Below are 17,764 nucleotides of genomic sequence, written 5' to 3' on the forward strand. Positions count from 1 at the left end.
CTGGTTCATTCAGATTGTCCTGCCATGCAATCCCAACTAAACTACAAGGGACAGGAAGGGTTAATTTGTGTTTGTCTCTCTGATGCTTCTGGGTCTGGCAGGGAGCTGAGTTAGCTTGAGAATTTCAGCAGCTGCACCCTTTCCTTTCAGGCATGAAGCCACTTCATACAGTGGACAACCAGCTGCTTATTATAGCAAATGCCCATATGCATTGGGACCCTGAATATTCCGATGTGAAACTCGTCCAGACCATGATGTTTGTCTCTGAATTGAAAAGCATCCTTGAGAAAGCCTCCGGCAGGCCTGGAAGCCCAACGGCAGATTTGAACTCCATCCCTCTGGTGCTGTGTGCGGATTTGAACTCACTGCCTGATTCTGGTACTTAGAAATGGTTGCTTTGACTTTAAATTTGATTTTATTAGCTAGAAATAAATGTTTGGATGTTCTTTCCACCAAGGTTTTAGATAGTGGGAAATGTTCTGTGTTTTTTTTTAATATAGTCTGTACCACTGTGATATAAATCGAATAAATAAATAGTGCATGATGACAGGGGTATTTTTGTAGCAGAAACTCCTTTACACATTAGGCCACACACCCCTGATGTAGCCAATCCTCCAAGAGCTTACAGGGCTATTAGTACAGAGCTCATCACCTTCCTAGGCAGCTGGTTCTACCTCTGAACTACTCCGACTAAATTTTTTTTTCTAATATTTAGCCAGTACCTTTCTGCTTGTAATTTGAGCCCATTGCTTTGGGTCCTATTCTCAGCTGCCAAGGCCCATCTTCGGCTTGTACTGTACATTGATCAGTTTTTTGTTCTTTAGCTTGGAGAAACGTCAGCTGCGGGGTGACATGATAGAAGTTTACAAAATTATGCATGGGGTGGAAAAAGTAGAGAAAGAAGTACTTTTCTCCCTTTCTCACAATACAAGAACTCATGGGCATTCAATGAAATTGCTGAGCAGTCGGGTTAAAACAGATAAAAGGAAGTACTTCTTCACCCAAAGAGTGATTAACATGTGGAATTCGCTGCCACAGGAGGTGGTGGCAGCTACAAGCATAGCCAGCTTCAAGAGGGGGTTAGATAAAAATATGGAGTAGATGTCCATCAGTGGCTATTAGCCACAGTGTCTGTGCATGTGTGTATTTTGGCCACTGTGTGACACAGAGTGTTGGACTGGGTGGGCCATTGGCCTGATCCAACAGGGCTTCTCTTATGTGACACAGAGTGTTGGACTGGATGGGCCATTGGCCTGATCCAACATGGCTTCTCTTATGTTCGTATGTTATCAGGTGTTGTGGAATATCTAAGCAATGGAATAGTAGCTGACAACCACAAAGACTTCAAGGAGTTGCGATACAATGAGTGTCTCATGAACTTCAGCGGCAACGGGAAGAACGGGGCTTCGGAAGGGAGGATCACGCACGGCTTCCAGCTCAAGAGCGCCTATGAAAACAACTTGATGCCTTATACAAATTATACCTTTGATTTCAAAGTAAGTGTCAGTCTGGTGGAGGCAGTCCCAGCCTGCTGGTTTAGCTGAAATGAAGTTCTGGACTCAACAGACCCCTAATAAACAATGCAGTAGGGTGACAGAATTGGGGGCGGGGGGGAAGCACAAACCACACACACCCACCCGGCCCTGTCTAAGGCATATAAAAGACAATAAAAACATCCCCTTTTGTAAGTTGCAGTAGGGGTGGATGGGACCTTGGGACCCTCTTTTTCCCCCTGTATTTCTACAAGAAATACAAATACAGTTTTTTTCCTCAAAAGTAGACATGTAAACAAGACTATAGCAATATGCTGCAGAAGCTATAATAGCTTAATTGTGGAAATATAAAAAAACCTACCATTGACCTCTGGCATAAAAAGCTCTGGAATTTATACGTTATGAGTTGAAATTACTGCAAATTTAAAATGTTTATCAAATATAACTCAGACTACAAATTTTGAAACTGTCTGGTTTCCAATACTTGATATTTAATCTCTCAAGGTGAAGTTCCAAATATTCTCAACAAATGGTATCTTTACAGAATATAATATTTGATATATAGACAGAAGATATCTTTGTAATGGATATTTACATGACTGAAATCAGCTTTCCTTCTATGGGGGTCTTCAGGTCCTGTTCTTAAGGCCTATTGTCTATGAAAGATTCCCTTGAAGGCTAAAATAGATGGGGTGGTTATCGGGTGGAGCTGGTGTCAGTTACACCTTTAGTGCTCAGAAGGGGTGGGGGAAATGCCACCCTCCAGTTGAACATAGAAAAAGTGAATGTCCTTCTAGCAGATGGAATGCATATGCAGCTTTGTACAGCATACTGAAAGAGAGATCCCCAGTGTTCCCTCTAAGCTGAGTTAGTGTCAGCTAGCTCACAGTTTTTTAGCCTTTAGCTTACACATTTTTTTGTCTTAGCTCAGGAAAAATGGCCCCAGAACAAACAGATTTATGCAGTAGCTCACGTTAGTGCCAGTAGCTCACAAAGTGGAATTTTTGCTCACCAGACTCCACAACTTAGAGGGAGTGCACTGTGTAATTTTTGCAGTGTTTAATGTGTCGTGTGAATTCTTATGTTTTGCTTCAGTTCTGTCTTTTAGATTCCTGATTAGTTCCAGATGTCTATAGTTCTAATTCTAATCCTATTGTATATCCCATTTTGTTGAATGGATAGACTCCCTGTGTTGTAATCCACCTTGAGTCCCTGTGAGAAAGGTGGACTATAAATAATGTAAATTAATAAATGCACAAATCCTTTTTTTGGGCCCAGAGCAAAATCAAAACACAGCCAATGTCAGTTTAGATGCTGCACCATGTGTTGGGAATGCTCTCACTTCATATATCCCATAGAGGGTTAGACTAGATGGCCTTTAAGTCCCCTTCGAATTCCAGGACTGTCTAACTCTTATCTGAGAGAACCAGGTTTGATTCCCCACTCCTCCACTTGCAGCTGCTGGAATGGCCTTGGATCAGCCGTAGCTCTTGCAGAGCTGTCCTTGAAAGGGCAGCTTCTGTGAGAATTCTCTTAGCCCCACCTACCTCACAAGGTGTCTGTTGTGGGGGGAGGAAGGTAAAGGAGATTGTGAGCCGCTCTGAGACTCTTCGGAGTGGAGGACGGGATATAAATCCAATATCTTCGTCTACCTCACAGGGTGTCTGTTGTGGGGGAGGAAGGTAAAGGAGATTGTGAGCCGCTCTGAGACTCTTCGGAGTGGAGGGCGGGATATAAATCCAATATCATCATCATCGTGGTTCTTAGACGGCTAATTTGTGATCTTGCATTCATCTTAATCCAATCCCTGTTTTTCCCTTTCCCTAGGGTGTGATTGACTACATTTTTTATTCCAATAATCACATGAACGTGCTCGGTGTCCTGGGCCCTCTGGATCCGCAGTGGCTGGTGGAGAACAACATCAGCGGGTGCCCTCACCCTCACATCCCTTCCGACCACTTCTCACTGTTGACGCAGCTTGAGCTCCACCCTCCCTTCCTGCCTCCGGTCAACGGCGTCCACTTGCCTACCAGGAGGTAGTGGAGCCCTGCCCCCTCTGGAGGGCCGGGACCTGTTTGTTCGTTTTATGGACCTGTACAGTTGTAAATCAAAGTATGTAGGAGTGAAGTATGGCAAACATTTTAAAAGCTGCTGCTTCGAGCTCCTTTTCATTATGTGTTTTGATGATACGACTTTTGCACATTTTTGAGGGTGCATATTGGTACCATTTGGCACTAGGGCTGGAACCAAAGTTGTTGTTTGTTCCCTTTCCGGGTTTTTGTTTTTAAGAGATCTCTCTGTCTATATATATCTATATCTATATATATTTTAAACTGGCAAGCTTTATTTGTTTCATTGGGAAGCTGCCTTTATAAATGGACAAATCAGCCGGGAAGATTTGCAGATACATATACACCCACAGCTAAAGCTTTTTTTCTTCTTCTTCCTCTTCCCCCCTGGACTAGTTATCCCTTCCTCTCCCAAACTGCCCTTTTTGGTTTTGCTTTTTTTTTTAAAAAAGCATCCACAGATAGTTTAGATACAATTGATGTATGGGTCTTTCCAGGAAAGGTTGATAATAGGAAATACTGTCGTCGGAGCACTTAATAATGTACGAGAACCGTAGAGTGTGCTGTCTCCACACCACCAAAATTCCAGATCAATTTAGGAAGCCAACGGTTGAAATTAGATCTAAACGGGGCTTTGCCGTAGGGGATGGGGAAACGTGCTGCCCCTGTAGAGAATTTGCCTGCGGGTTTCATATAGGGCTGATCGACCAGCGTCTGCTCCTCTGTGGAAGTGCCGTCCTGTACGGCCCCCGTCAAAATAAATAAAATGGCACTTTTACAAAGCGGGAGAGCTTCAGCACCCATAAATCTGATGTCGTGAACCATGTTCATTGGTGACTCACTTTGTTCACAGTAGAGGTTGCAGCAGCCAACAATGAAAGGGGGAAACTTCGTCAGGCCCAATGGCCTTGCAACCTTATCTTCTCTTCCCCCCCCCCCCCCCGCCCCAAGAACACCTCGGTAGCAATACCGCCTGTAAAAACTCTGGAAGATGTTTGCGTTATTTTTATTTTAAGGAATTGGACTGCTTTTTGAGAGGCCTTAGCAGAAGAAGAAGAAATCGAGTCTGATGGCTAACCCAAGGGAAAGAAGGTGCATAGCAAGATAGGAGAGAAAAGTTTAAATTGTAAACAGTTGGGAGGGGGGTGCTAGAATACTGTCCTTAGAATCAGTGGCCAGAATCCTCGTGTGCTGAGAGTTCACAATCTGCAGGTTCGCTTTCTCACTTTCAAATCACAGTGCCTCCCCTTTCCTTCCCCCGCCTTTTGCAGTGGTTCAGCCTGGAGGGGAGGAGACGGGTGCTGGGAGTTCCGTTTGGCTTCTGGCTCCCCCATGCCTGAGAAGTGGTTTTTCCAGGTGCGTTTCCCCACCGCCACGTGCAAGCGAGCAAGCGGTAGCCATAACCGTTCCTCGGATTTCTTTTCCTTGACCCTAGTCGCCAAATAAACCATCTCATGCTTTTAACAATTTTTTTTTAATTTTTTGTTTCTGTTCTCTAGCAGAGTTGATTTAAAAAAAAAAAAAGCTGCTGGTTCATTCCCAACTATTAATTTCTCTTAAAGATAAGTTGGAGATCTTTAATTCCACCCCCCCTCCCCCCGTGCTGCAGGTGGCCATTTCAAAAGCACCGTGCCTCAAGAGGAGAGAGAGCAGAAAGTCATAATGCCATCAGTTTTTTGGTGTGTAGGGGGGAAGGCTGTGACTGCAAACCACTGAAGGCTGCCAGTCAGCAGCCTCTGTTTCAGTGGGACTTGGGTGTGGTTTCACTGAGAGCCCACTCATGCAGACGGAGGCTGCTGAGCCCAGCTTAGACCCCTTCGGTGGAGTAAACCCTTTTGCTTTGCACTTCGAACAGCAAAAGAAAAGGCACAGTACCCGAGGTTGTGTCTGTTAAGTTTTTCCTGTATTCTGCTTCTTTGCTGCTATATTCAGAGACCTTGAGCTTATATTTTAAACTTTTCATGCACTTTACTGTTTCTAGTCTCAAAAAAGAAAAAATGTGATATTTTTAATAAACGAGAGTTTTTTTCCATTATGTGAATGAAAATTTTTTAAAAGAAGCCTATATTTGTCTCATTTCATAACCCTTAAAAAAAAAAAAAAGGAAAAGCGAAACGGTTTACATTACTTTTAAAATAACTTCTGCACCAATCGTCTGTTGTGTGAAATGTATTTCATAAAGCCATTCTTTTTTCTTCCCCCGTTTGCTAGCTATGTATAAAAATGACCAAGGAAATTTAATCAGGTGATAGTAAGAAATACTCCCTCTTTATTTGGTGCAGTAGGGTAGAGGGATACACCGCACCTATAGGGCTTTTTTTGTAGCAGGAATGCCTTTGCATATTAGGCCACACCCCTGATGTAGCCAATCCTCCAAGAGCTTACCGGGCTCTTAGTACAGAGCCTACTGTCAGCTCCAGAAGGATTGGCTACATCGGGGGGTGTGGCCTAACATGCAAAGGAGTTCCTGCTACAAAAAAAGCTCTGCCGCAGTTTCTTCAGTGGAGGTTGCAATTACCTTTCAAAAGTGCCTGCAGCCATTGAAGGGTGTGTCTCCCCCTGCTGAAACTCTGCATTTGTGTGGAAATTCATGATGGAACTACGGTATACAAAGACAACAGGACCGCTGCTTAATTTCGGCAGCCCTGTGTCAAGTTTCCCCATCCATTTCTGCATCATTGAGTAGAATTTCTTACATCGTGATGCCTTTTTTGACGTGCTTTCTCCCCGCCCCCTCACCATGGGAACGCCACTGGCAGGCGTAGGAAGCACTTCACATGATGCCATCAAGACTTGAGACAGATTTTACTCTAGATGTAAAAGCAGAAGGAGAACGTAACCCGAGGGCTGCCATTTTTAGCAGCGGTCTCGTCTTTCTAATAAACGCGTAGCTCCACCTTTGATGGAAATAGCTTGTAAAGCACGAGTCAGGCGTTCACCTTTTTAAAGATGACGTTTTCTCCCCATCTTGGTGCAGGTATCTCTTTTTATATACCTCGAAAGTGTTGCATACGTGGCCATGTGTGTCTGTATATAAATACCAATTGACGAAGTAATTGCAATATAGTACTGGAAAGTAGAATAGCATGAAAAACTTAAATTTTGCGGACATTAACCTTTTTTTTTAGTTGTTATTGTTGGTTGGTTTGTAAGGGCCTGATCCACGGGAACGTTCTCCTGTGCAAGCTCTGTTAAAACGAGCAGGCGTTAGCAGCCCTTGTCCTTTTAATGGGGACTTGTACCAAAGAAAGTCCTATGGATTCAGCTCAGTCCATCTACTGTATCTTCACTCAGAGGCATTGATTTTTCTTTCCTGCTCTTGGAGGTATGCACTAACAACTCCTCCTCCTCTTCATAACGTGCATGTTAATTAGCAATGTGAGCAATATTTCCTACCATACTTCACTCCCAAATATTTTTGAAATGTTTGTATAAAATGGAGTTTAAAAAACAAAACAAAACAATTTTCGCCTGTGATTGTATATGAATTGCAGAGGAGCCGGTTTATTAAATAAATTTAAAAAAGAAACCTCTACAATCTTTTGTAACGTTGTTGGGAGAGGGGGGGGAAATGAAATAAAAAGACTGGGAAACATTGTGAACAGCTTAAGTTGTTTTGGTTTTGTTTCAGTTGTGGTTAACATAGACGTTCTGGTGGGGGGGATGTCGTTGAGGTGGGTTTTTCGTGCTTCCAAGATGACTCATCTTAACCATTGTCACTTGCTTTTTGTTGTTGCTCTTTTCTTTGGAAAACCAAAAAGGCTTTCTAAACGGCACAAGTCTTCTAAGTCGCCGTTTCCCAAAGGCAGGGTCACGACCCTGCACTGGTCCGCGGAGCCCTCAGCACTGGTCCTCGGGGCCTCCAGTCCCTTGGCCGCCCCTCCCCCACCTTCCCCCGCATTGCGCCTCCCTCCCCCAGGTCGCACGCCCCTGCGCCTCCTTCTCCTACCCTTCCCCACCTCAGGCCACAGGTCAGTTTCATGCTGCGCAAAGCCCTTCCACACACACCCCCCCCCTGATTGCCCGGAAATTGGCACAGAGCTCATTCCACACCGGGCCAAGCCGGCGACAGCTCAAACAGACCGTGGCCGAAAAGGGTGCCTGGCTCCTCCCTGGCACTTCCTGGAGGAGCGGCCAGGAGACTGGAGGCCCCGTGGCCCAGCGTTGAGGGCTCCGTGGCCAGATTTCTCACCAAGAGTGAGAAAGGTAAGTTGCTCCCATTTCTTTTCCTTTCCTTTCCTTTCTCTTCTCTTTTTTCCTTTTGTCCCTCCTTTCTTTCACTTTTTCCCTTCCTTCCTATTTCCTTTCTCTTTTTTCTTTTTTCTATATTTGTTTCCAACTCTCCCTTTTTTTTTTCTTTAAGTCTTTTTCTGTCTGTCTTCCTTCTTCTTTCTTTCTTTCTGTCAGTCAGTCTTTTCCCCAGTCTTCCTTCCTTCCCTCCTTCCTTCCTTGCCATTGCTAATCTGAGTAGACCGGGGTGGGGTGGGGGGCCTTGCTATTTTATGTTTTCCCAGGCTGAGAGCATTTTATATTTTTAGTTTTCTGCTGTGTGGTCCTTGTGCTTTTTCTTAATGTTTTATTTTTACAATTGCATTGCAAAATCCCACTATTCTCCTACCTTTCCTAAACAAAATATTGCAAGAGTTTTAGGCTTGTTTGTACATCATTTCCTGTCTCCCGGCTCCACCCCCAAATTGTAGTGGACCACGAGGGAGAAATGTAAAAATAACCAGGCCACAGGGCGGGGAAGTTTGGGAAACCCTGTTATGGCGGCCCCAGTGCAGAGAAACAGGAGAAGAGAGGCACAGTGTGGGGGCAGGGTTGAGGCTTCGAGTTTCCCAAATGGAGCTACTGCCTGATTGCACACTGCTGTATTTAAAAAGCGTTTTCTGATATGATCTAAAAGGCTGCTTATTAAACACAAATAAGAACAGGAGCTCCACTGCCCAAGCACAGTCCTTTGCTTGCATGTGATTAAGAACATTGGAACGTAAGAGAAGCCATGTTGAATCAGGCCAATGGCCCATCCAGTCCAACACTGTCACACAGTGGCCGAAAAAAACAGGTGCCATCAGAAGGTTCATCAGTGAGGCCAGGGCACTAGAAGTCCTCCCACTGTCCCCCCACCCCCCAAAAAACTAAAGGACTTTATTAAGTCTGGGTTTTGTAAGCTGTGACCTTAGTTCCCTCTAAGCTGAGTTAGCGTCAGCTAGCTCACAGATTTTTAGTCTCCAGCTCACACATTTTTGCCTTAACTCACAAAGGATGACCCCAGAGCGCGCTAGTTTACGCAGCAGCTCACCACTTTAATCCCAGTAGCTCACAAAGTAGAATTTTTGCTCACAAGACTCTTCAGCTTATAGGGAACATTGGCTGTGACTAGTATACTTAACAGGCATCTCCGCCTACCCTTTCTCCTTGGTGAGTGCCCCGCCCCCTTGATCCCGTTAAACAGCAGTTATTTTTTTGTTTCTTTTTCTTCTTTCTTTCCTTCTGCCGTCAGCCAACTTAATGGTGACCCCGTAGAGTTTTCAAGGCAGGAGACATTCAGAGGGGGTTTACTATTGTCTGGCTCAGCAGCGCAGCTCTGGGATTCCTTGGTGGCCTCTCATCCAAATACTGGCCAGGGCTGAGCCTGCCTAATTTCCGAGATCTTGTCAGGGCAAAAATGCTTCCGTTATGTATACTGGCTTTCTTTTAAGTAAACATAAATGCTATTTTTTCAGATGCTAGGATTAAAACATCCACAGATACAGCTCCCCCAGGACACACATAGAAGATCCATACATCACTGTTGAGTTTTTGTGTGAGCACAGTGACCTAAATGAGGACTGCTAGTGTTTTTGTGGGTTTAACTCCATGTGGGACCTCCATTTCCCATAAATGGTGCCTCCTTTGTGACGGAGGGGGGGGTCAAGTTTCTGGGCACTGCCATCAGTGTCCGCTAGTGAGATGCCATTGCTCACGGCTTTTTTTTAAACAGCAGGAGCTCCTTTGCCTATTAGGCCACACCCACCTGATGTAGCCAATCCTCCAAAAGCTTACAGGGCTCTAAGTACAGGGCCTACTGTAAGCTCCAGGAGGATTGGCTACATCAGGGGTGTGTGGCCTAATATGCAAAGGAGCTTTTGCTACAAAAAAAGCCCTGTTGTTGCTGGAAATAGAATGCACATTGGCACACATGTACTCTGGGTCTTCAGAAGAAAGCTAAGAAATTAAGTGTGAGGCAAAAAAACCCCAGAATGCTGAACTTGGAGATGCAATCATAGGAATAGTTTCAATAGCCAAAGTCACAAATCTAACTACATTTTTAAAAATAGATTCAGGAGGGTATCTGTGTTATGGTTGGTCTTAGCAGTGCCACTTGGCTCAAACTTTGTTCTGTTGCTTCAGACCAAATTTAATTCTGGGTATAAACTTGCACGATCTGAAGAAGTCTGCATGCACACAAAAGCTTATACCCCAAATTAAACTTGACTGGTCTTAAAGGACACAAACAGCCTTGAGATGACTAACAAAACATTCCATACCTCTAACGCCTAGAGAATCATCACCTGTTTGGGTGAGGGCACCCTCCTGCTGCAGCCTTTCCAGAGAGACTACTGACTGCAGCCTTTTCAAAGAGAACACTTCCCTGTCTGAAGTCTTTCCTCTGAGGCCTCATCCCTCTAGTCTTCACTGGGCAAGTTTTCCCTCCAAAACGTCTGCCTACTCAGTCAAGTGGGACAGAAGGGATCCTAGGAAATGTAGGCCCCATAGCTACTCTAACACAGGCTTCACTGGAGCCTGTAGACCACACTAGGCCTAGGATCATGACAGGCCTACAAAAATTCATAATATAAACTCAGGTACACATGAAGTTACCTTTTCAGATTTTTGGCCTATCCAACGGCAGTATTGTCAGTTTGGTGTAGTGTACTCCAGTATGGTGAAGTGGTTAAGTTCTGCTGGGAGAACCGGGTTTGATCCCCCATTCTACCATATGCACCCACTGGAATGACCTTGGATCAGTCATAACTCTGTCAGAGCTGTTATCTCAATAACAGTTTCTGTCAGAGCTCTCAGCCCCACCTACCTCACAGAGTGTCTGTTGTGGGAAAGGTGATTGTAAGCCACTCTGAGACTCCCAAGTGAAGGGCAGGGAATGAGTCCAATCTCCTCCTCTTCTTCAGCTCAGACTGACCGGTGTTCCAGCTAGAGGTGTTTCAAATCACTCACTGCTTGGTCGCTTTAACTCAGTATGCTGGGGACTGAACCTGGGACCTTCTGCATGCCAAACAGATGTTCTGCCACTGAATTATGGTTGTTTTCTGAAGGATACAAGAACTCGTGGGCATTCGATGAAATTGCTGAGCAGCCAGATTAAAACGGATAAAAGGAAGTACTTCTTCACCCAAAGGGTGATTGGCATGTGGAATTCACTGCCACAGGAGGTGGTGGCGGCCACAAGCATAGCCACCTTCAAGAGGGGTTTAGATAAAAATATGGAGCAGAGGTCCATCAGTGGCTATAAGAACATAAGAGAAACCATGTTGGATCAGGCCAACGGCCCATCAAGTCAACACTCTGTGTCACACAGTGGCAAAAAATTTTATATACACACATACACTGTGGCTAATAGCCACTGATGGACCTGTGCTCCATATTTTTATCTAAACCCCTCTTGAAGGTGGCTATACTTGTGGCCGCCACCACCTCCTGTGGCAGTGAATTCCACATGTTTGGGTGAAGAAGTACTTCCTTTTATCCGTTTTAACCTGGCTGCTCAGCAATTTCATCAAATGCCCACGAGTTCTTGTATTGTGAGAAAGGGAGAAAAGTACTTCTTTCTCTACTTTCTCCATCCCATGCATTATCTTGTAAACCTCTATCATGTCACCCCGCAGTCGACGTTTCTCCAAGCTAAAGAGTCCCAAGCGTTTCAACCTTTCTTCATAGGCTATTAGCCACAGTGTGTGTGTATATATAAATTTTTTTGCCTCTGTGTGACACAGAGTGTTGGCTTCTCTTATGGCTTCTCTTATGTTCTTATGATACTGTTTCTGGAACAGGACGGGTCCAGATCCAGGTTCATTTGCTAATCTACAATCATGAGCACCGGAAGTTTGCTCTTTTTAAACTGACAGTACAGATCTGCTTATCTCTGTCATGTATAAACATCAAATAAGATACTGGGAATGACTTCCATGGAGATATTTTTTAAAAATGCACAGCAAGAGGTAAGCCTGTGTACAGCAGCCAGTAGTGGCTAAAATTTTTAATCTATCTTAAGTCAAATTTACATCCCTTGTGCTTCAGCTGAAACATTCAGATCAGCTGATGTTGCTCGTCATCGCTCTTAAGAAAAGGAAAGACATTTCAGACTGTGGTCCTGAGTCAATATAATAAAAACACAAATACAGGGAAAGGGGATGCTGGAGTGATTCAGATTGGTTCCTTCTGAGTTCATTTGTGGCTTCCTGTCCTGGCCGCTTTACTACGATTGTCTGTAAATTGGGGGAGGGGAGGAAAAGGAAACTTGTTAAGCAATATGTTGTAAGCCAAGAATGAATCCCTATGAAGGACTTGGGGGTGGGGGGGACTGCATATCTATAAATGGCCTACAGCAGAAGTGACGGGAAATTAAGGATACACCCTAACAGCCAACTTACAGTGAAACAATTGTATATTGTTTTGTTCCTGAAGGGCAAAATTATACTGTCGAGTTTACAAAATGCTGTTTGTATTATCTTAATAATCTTTGCACAGGTATCTGTGACAGAATATTCCTGTTCTAAATTAGTCTTTACAACATCAATTTTTAAGGTGGATCGTTGTTATTGGTCAGCTGTTACCAGGGCATTTTTTGTAGCAGGAACTCCTTTGCATATTAGGTCACACACTCCTGATGGATCTTGCTGGAAAATTGGATGAGGAATGGGACCGGGAAAAGCCTGGAGTCGTTAACTGAAGTAAGAGTCTTTCAAGAGACAGAAATAAATGGTCCTGTTTCCTGGAATATCTTTACCAGCTTCTAATGGTAGTGCTAAAAGTTTCTTATGCCTTTACGCAAGGGCATTTCTTGCAATTTCAAACTCTCTTTCATGTAGCCGTATAAGGCTAGAGTGGGATCTCTTCATTTCTTGTGTCTTAAGGTCTAGCAACTTGGCTCTGCTAGGGTTGCCAATTCCCAGTTGGGAGCAGGAGATCCCCTGATTTGGAGGCCTTCCCCCTACAGGGTTGTTAGAAGGCCGGGTGTGTGTGTGTGTGATGTCTACTGGGCACTCCCAGACTTGTCCCCATAGGATATCATGGAAAGTCAATCCGTGGGTATCTGGTGCTCTGGGGGGTGCTTCATTTGAGGTAGAGGCACCAAATTTTCAGCATAGCATCTGGTGCCTCTCCTCCAAAAAAGCCTCCAATTTAAAAAAAAAAGATTGAACCAGGGGGGTCCAATTCTATGAGCCCCCCAAAATGATGTTTCCATCCTCCATTATTTCCAATGAAGAGGAGGCATTTATAAGGAGTGCGGTCCCTTTAAATGTGATGACCAGAACTCCCTTTGGAGTTCAATCATACTTGTCACAACCTTGCTCCACCCCGAAAGTCTCTAGATATTTCCTGAGTCAGACTTGTCAACCCTAGCCCCTGCTCAGCCGGCTAAATTTCACACTGCCTCAGTAGAAGTGCCTGTGATATATATTTTGTGTGTATAATTTTATATAGATCCACACTGTGGTGATCATGAAGCCCCAATGAAGCGGCTACATGTGTTTTTTGATGCAAGTAGGAATCATATCGTGATCTAGGGCCAACTAGTTGTTCGGGCTTATCTGGAACTGGACTGGAATCAGGTTACTTCTCCTAAGTAACCATGTTACAAAGCGAATAATAAAATTACCTATTTCTCAAGCTCTTCAGTAAGTCCTGAACCCAAGCGGTGTTAGGATTGACACAGATCTTCCGGTTCTTTTTTGTGATTAATCTGAAACATCATGAGAGAATCACTCAATTTCTCTTCCTGTCTTTCAATGAGTTCATAAAACCAAACACTTAGGAAGACAGGATTCTGGCCTTGACTTACATGACTTCCTTCCTTCGGCAGTATACACTCTGAGGAAACACTTGGACAGACTTAAAGTTCGCGAGGTTAAAGACTGCGGAAGTCTGTCTGGCACATTTGCATCTTCTCATGTGAACGACAAGGCTTTCTATAGGGAGGCCTGCAAACAAACAGAAGGAAAAGCTAATTTTCTCTCACAGTCGTCTCCAGAGTGGTAGATGGGTTTCCTGGCAACCGTTTGCTTATTTGACAAAGCCCAGCCACCAGTACTGGTTTTCTTTGACCTCACTGGGGCAGGAGATGCTTCAGTAAAACCCAACAAGTATCATGTTTGGATGCTCCCTGTGGACACAATCAGAATAAGCTGTCTCAACTGCAGCATGATGATTGGCTTGAAGCCAAACAGCATCCTGCGGCAGCCATTTTGTGGTTTGAGTGAGCAAAATTTACTTTCATCCCCTGTTCTTAGACCAGGGGTGGCCAAATTTGTTTAATGTAAGACCTACATGGAATAAACGTCAGATGCTGGAGAGCCACAAAACATGAATGTCAGATGTAGGTAGGTAGGTAGAAAGGAAGGAAGGAAGGCAAAATGGCAAGGAGAGGTTGAAAGAGCAATTTTAAATGCATTCTCCAAGTCATCAGCTGGCTTGGCTTGGAGAAGTGATTTAAAGAGAGAAATGCCCTTTCCAAGCTGGCTGATGGGGCAATGGGGGCTTCGAGAACCACACAATATGTGTGAAAGAGATACAGCATATTGTTGGAACTCTCTGTCTGGGGCAAGTGATGCTCTTCATTCTTGGTGCTTGTGGGGGGAGACAGTGGGAGGACTTCTAGTGTCCAGACCACACTGATGGACCTCCTGATGGCACCTGGGTTTTTTTGGCCACTGTGTGACACAGAGTGTTGGACTGGATGGGCCATTGGCCTGATCCAAGATGGGTTCTCTTATGATCTTATGTTCATGTGGCTCCTGAGGTGTAGCAGAAACAAGGGGAACAATTATTAATATTAAAATAAACCATCAAAAAGTAGCGTTGCCAGTTCCCAGTTAGGAACAAAATACAAGAATGGGAGGTTCATGGGAGAGACAGCAAAACTACACAGAACCATGAACCATCCACAAAGGGACGGTTTCCAATATTGCACATACATTTATCTATAATATTCCATAGAATGAATTCATCAATTTCATAATAATATGACCACAAGCAATCCCACATAAGAGTTGGTGACAATGGCTGCAGAATGTGATTTGCCCTTTGGCTGCTGAGGCAAAGAACGGCTCATCGAAGACTGCCTAGCCGGTTGAATTCATGGCGGAGGTGAGACTGAAATCAGGTTCTTTGTAGCTCAGGTCTCTAACCACTGTGATTGTCTGCCTCTACACTGAAACTGCTCCCTGATTTAATGAGAAAAGAAAAAAAATCATAGCAATAGCCTAGATCTAGTGAGCCCCGTGACACAGAGTGGTAAAGCTGCAGTATTACAGTCTGAACTCTCTGCTCACGACCTGAGTTTGATCCCAGCAGAAGCTGGTTTCAGGTTGACTCAGCCTTCCATCCTTCTGAGGTCGGTAAAATGAGTACCCAGCTTGCTGGGGGGAAAGTGTAGATGACTGGGGAAGGCAATGGCAAACCACCCCGTAAAAAGTCTGCCGTGAAAACATCGTGAAAGCAACGTCACCCCAGAGTCGGAAACGACTGGTGCTTGCACAGGGGACTACCTTTACCTTTTTAGTGAGCCGTCAGGGAAAGACATGTAAATTTTCGCTGTGTTCATTTTCCTCCCATGCAGTCCCTTTTGACTTCTGGAAAGATCCTTATAGATAATCATGCAGGCTGGGGAGCTGGAGTGAAAAGATCCTTTCGCTGCTTGCAATTTTGTCCTCTTCTCACTGTATCCCCTAGACTTGCATGGTTGTTTGTCCACATGGGTCCCATAACTATTTGGAAGTAGGACTTTTTTTGTAGCAGGAACTCCTTTGAAAAATTAGGTCACGCACCCTCAATGTAGCCAATCCTGCTGGAGCTTGCAGTAGGCCCTGTGCTAAGAGCCCTGTAAACTCTTGAAGGATTGGCTACATCAAGGGGTGTGGCCTGATATGCAAAGGAGTTCCTGCTACAAAAAAAAGCCCTGGGCTACTATATTTTGAAAAGGGAAAAAGTTGTCATATTTCCTGACTGACTACTTCAAACAAGTGATCACTTCAAACAAATCTCATTTTAAAGACTCCCAATATTTGAGCTGTGATAATTGCAGCTGGCTAGGAATATTCCTAACCTTCCAACCCGAAAAGAAAACATTTTCTTTTTTTTTTAAGAGCCCAAAAGAGGACAGACACCAAAAATAGAGGACATGTCCTCTAAAAAGAGGGCATCTCGTAACCCTACCTGACCAAAGCAAAACAAAACCCGTCCACTAATACAGTCCCCTGAGAGACTGCTGAATCCGGCCCAATGAGGCAAAATGGTAAACCACATATAGGTCTAAAAATATATAGTGCCACATATAGGCACTTCAATTTAAGAACAAAAATAATTCCACCATACTTGGAGGCTTAAAATTCCAAGAACATTGGATCCTGTAACCACCTTCTGCCATCTTATTCCAAAAGTGTCTTGATCTAGAAAAAACTTCCAACCTCAAAAGCAAGAATACCTTGATGGATGAAAATTCAACCCAAGTTTGTGTACACAATAAAGGTTAGTATCATGCTAATAAGGAATAAACCCCTTTGGAAGGCATTCCTCAACCAAGCACAGCCTCACGTGTAGATAAAATCACACATTTATCCTACCTGTTCCCTCAAGAAGTATGAGAAAAGCTTAAATGATTCTCCTGTCTTCTACTTATTCTCACAACTTTCTGAGGTGATTTCAGAGGGAAGCCGTGTTGGTCTGCAGATGCTAGTATCCAATTGAAGGAAGCTTGGACTCTCAAAATATCTTGTTGGTCTCTAAGGTTCAATTGGACTCAAATCTAGCTGTTCTCTATGGTAACTGAGGTTTAGAAGGAATGATTAGCCCAAGATTACCCAGTGGTCTTCATGACTGAGTAGGGATTTAAACCTGGATCTCTCCTTGCTCCTAATCTGATAACAGCAAAAAACTGAGGTGGTGGAGTAGCTACAGCAAACTGTGCAAGCACTTCTGTATAATCCTCCAACATGCAGGTAATAGAAAAAGCTCTCTGCACGTGCTCAGAAATAGTATTGGTGCTATCACACAGACAAAATAACACACTCTCAATCCATTTTCAATGCACTTTGCAACTGGATTTTACTGTGTGAAATGGCCAAATCCACTTGCAAATGGTTGCTGCAGTGGATTGAAACTGCATTATTTAGTATGTATGATCTTATTGTTAACACCGCAGGTTCTGGGGTTGAGCTCTAACATCAAAAACAATTTTTGAAGCAAAGCCATGGTTCAAATTAAGGCCCAAGTGAGTAACGCTGAAGTAAGACCAAAGTTACTTACCCTGGACTAGAAGGATGTGGTTCGCAAACAGCCCTAAGGTCAGTGCTACAATTAGAGCTTTCATGGTGCTCCCGGATGTGTCTGGCTGAAAAGAAATCCTTCTTATACCACTCAAAAAAAGGGAACTTATGGATATGGCTGGCAGAAAACCCCACGACAAACAGGAGAAATCTCTGCTTGCGTTGGTTAAAAATCTAAAACTTCCCTGCACATTTCTTCCTCCTCAGACTAAATAAAGACTATATCAGGTTAGAGGGGCAAATCAGAAGTTATGCAAATGTGAAGGAGAAGTCAGTTGGCTGCTGTGTCCACTGGATGTTGAGTCAATGGGAAATTTTCTTACCCAGGCCTCAATGAAATGAACACACATGAAGCCGCTTTATACTGAATCTGACCAGTGGGCCACCAGTCGGTATTGTCTACTCAGACTGGCAATGACTCTCCAAGGTCTTTAACATCATCTTGGCCTGGTACTTTTGGCTGATGCCGGGGATTGAACCTGAGACCTTCTGCATGTCAAGTAGATGCTCTGCCAGTGAGCCAAGGCTCCTCCTGTATGATAAATGGACAAGCACTACACAAGAGACCCATTCATCTTTACAGAGCTCGCATAGGAAAACTAGATCTTCCCTATTGTAATCTGCAGGGATTTCTATCCTTGTCAGTGGGGCAGGGGAC

At 44.1% G+C, this 17,764-nt stretch overlaps 2 protein-coding genes across 4 annotated transcripts in view; one reads left to right on the plus strand and one right to left on the minus strand.

The window, feature by feature from the left end:
• CNOT6L (CCR4-NOT transcription complex subunit 6 like) overlaps window positions 1-7,169 on the plus strand; it is a 67,728-nt gene extending 60,559 nt beyond the window's left edge. For all 3 annotated transcript variants that reach the window (XM_060247150.1, XM_060247152.1, XM_060247151.1), the window contains exons 10-12: window positions 151-378; window positions 1,294-1,496; window positions 3,321-7,169. In XM_060247150.1, coding sequence (XP_060103133.1) covers window positions 151-378; window positions 1,294-1,496; window positions 3,321-3,533 — 644 coding nt within the window. In that variant the 3' untranslated portion in view covers window positions 3,534-7,169. The remainder of the gene's footprint in view (window positions 1-150; window positions 379-1,293; window positions 1,497-3,320) is intronic.
• Window positions 7,170-11,944: 4,775 nt separating this feature from the next.
• LOC132577615 (C-X-C motif chemokine 13-like) lies at window positions 11,945-17,150 on the minus strand. The gene is made up of 4 exons (XM_060247404.1): window positions 17,087-17,150; window positions 13,626-13,764; window positions 13,443-13,526; window positions 11,945-12,048 (listed from the first exon to the last, which is right to left on the minus strand). Exons 1-4 carry the CDS (start codon window positions 17,148-17,150, stop codon window positions 12,039-12,041), a joined length of 297 nt encoding a protein of 98 aa, XP_060103387.1. The 3' UTR covers window positions 11,945-12,038.
• Between the last annotated feature and the right edge of the window lie 614 nt (window positions 17,151-17,764).

This window comes from Heteronotia binoei, chromosome 9, assembly GCF_032191835.1.
Source record: "Heteronotia binoei isolate CCM8104 ecotype False Entrance Well chromosome 9, APGP_CSIRO_Hbin_v1, whole genome shotgun sequence".
In the NCBI taxonomy this organism is placed as follows: domain Eukaryota; kingdom Metazoa; phylum Chordata; class Lepidosauria; order Squamata; family Gekkonidae; genus Heteronotia; species Heteronotia binoei.

Coding starts and splice junctions, on each gene's coding strand:
- LOC132577615 (XM_060247404.1), bottom strand. CDS start 17,150: ATGAAAGCTCTAATTGTAGCACTGACCTTAGGGCTGTTTGCGAACCAC. Junction 13,765..17,086: donor CCACATCCTTCTAGTCCAGG/GTAAGTAACTTT, acceptor GTTTGTTTGCAG/GCCTCCCTATAGAAAGCCTT. Junction 13,527..13,625: donor TGCCGAAGGAAGGAAGTCAT/GTAAGTCAAGGC, acceptor ATGATGTTTCAG/ATTAATCACAAAAAAGAACC.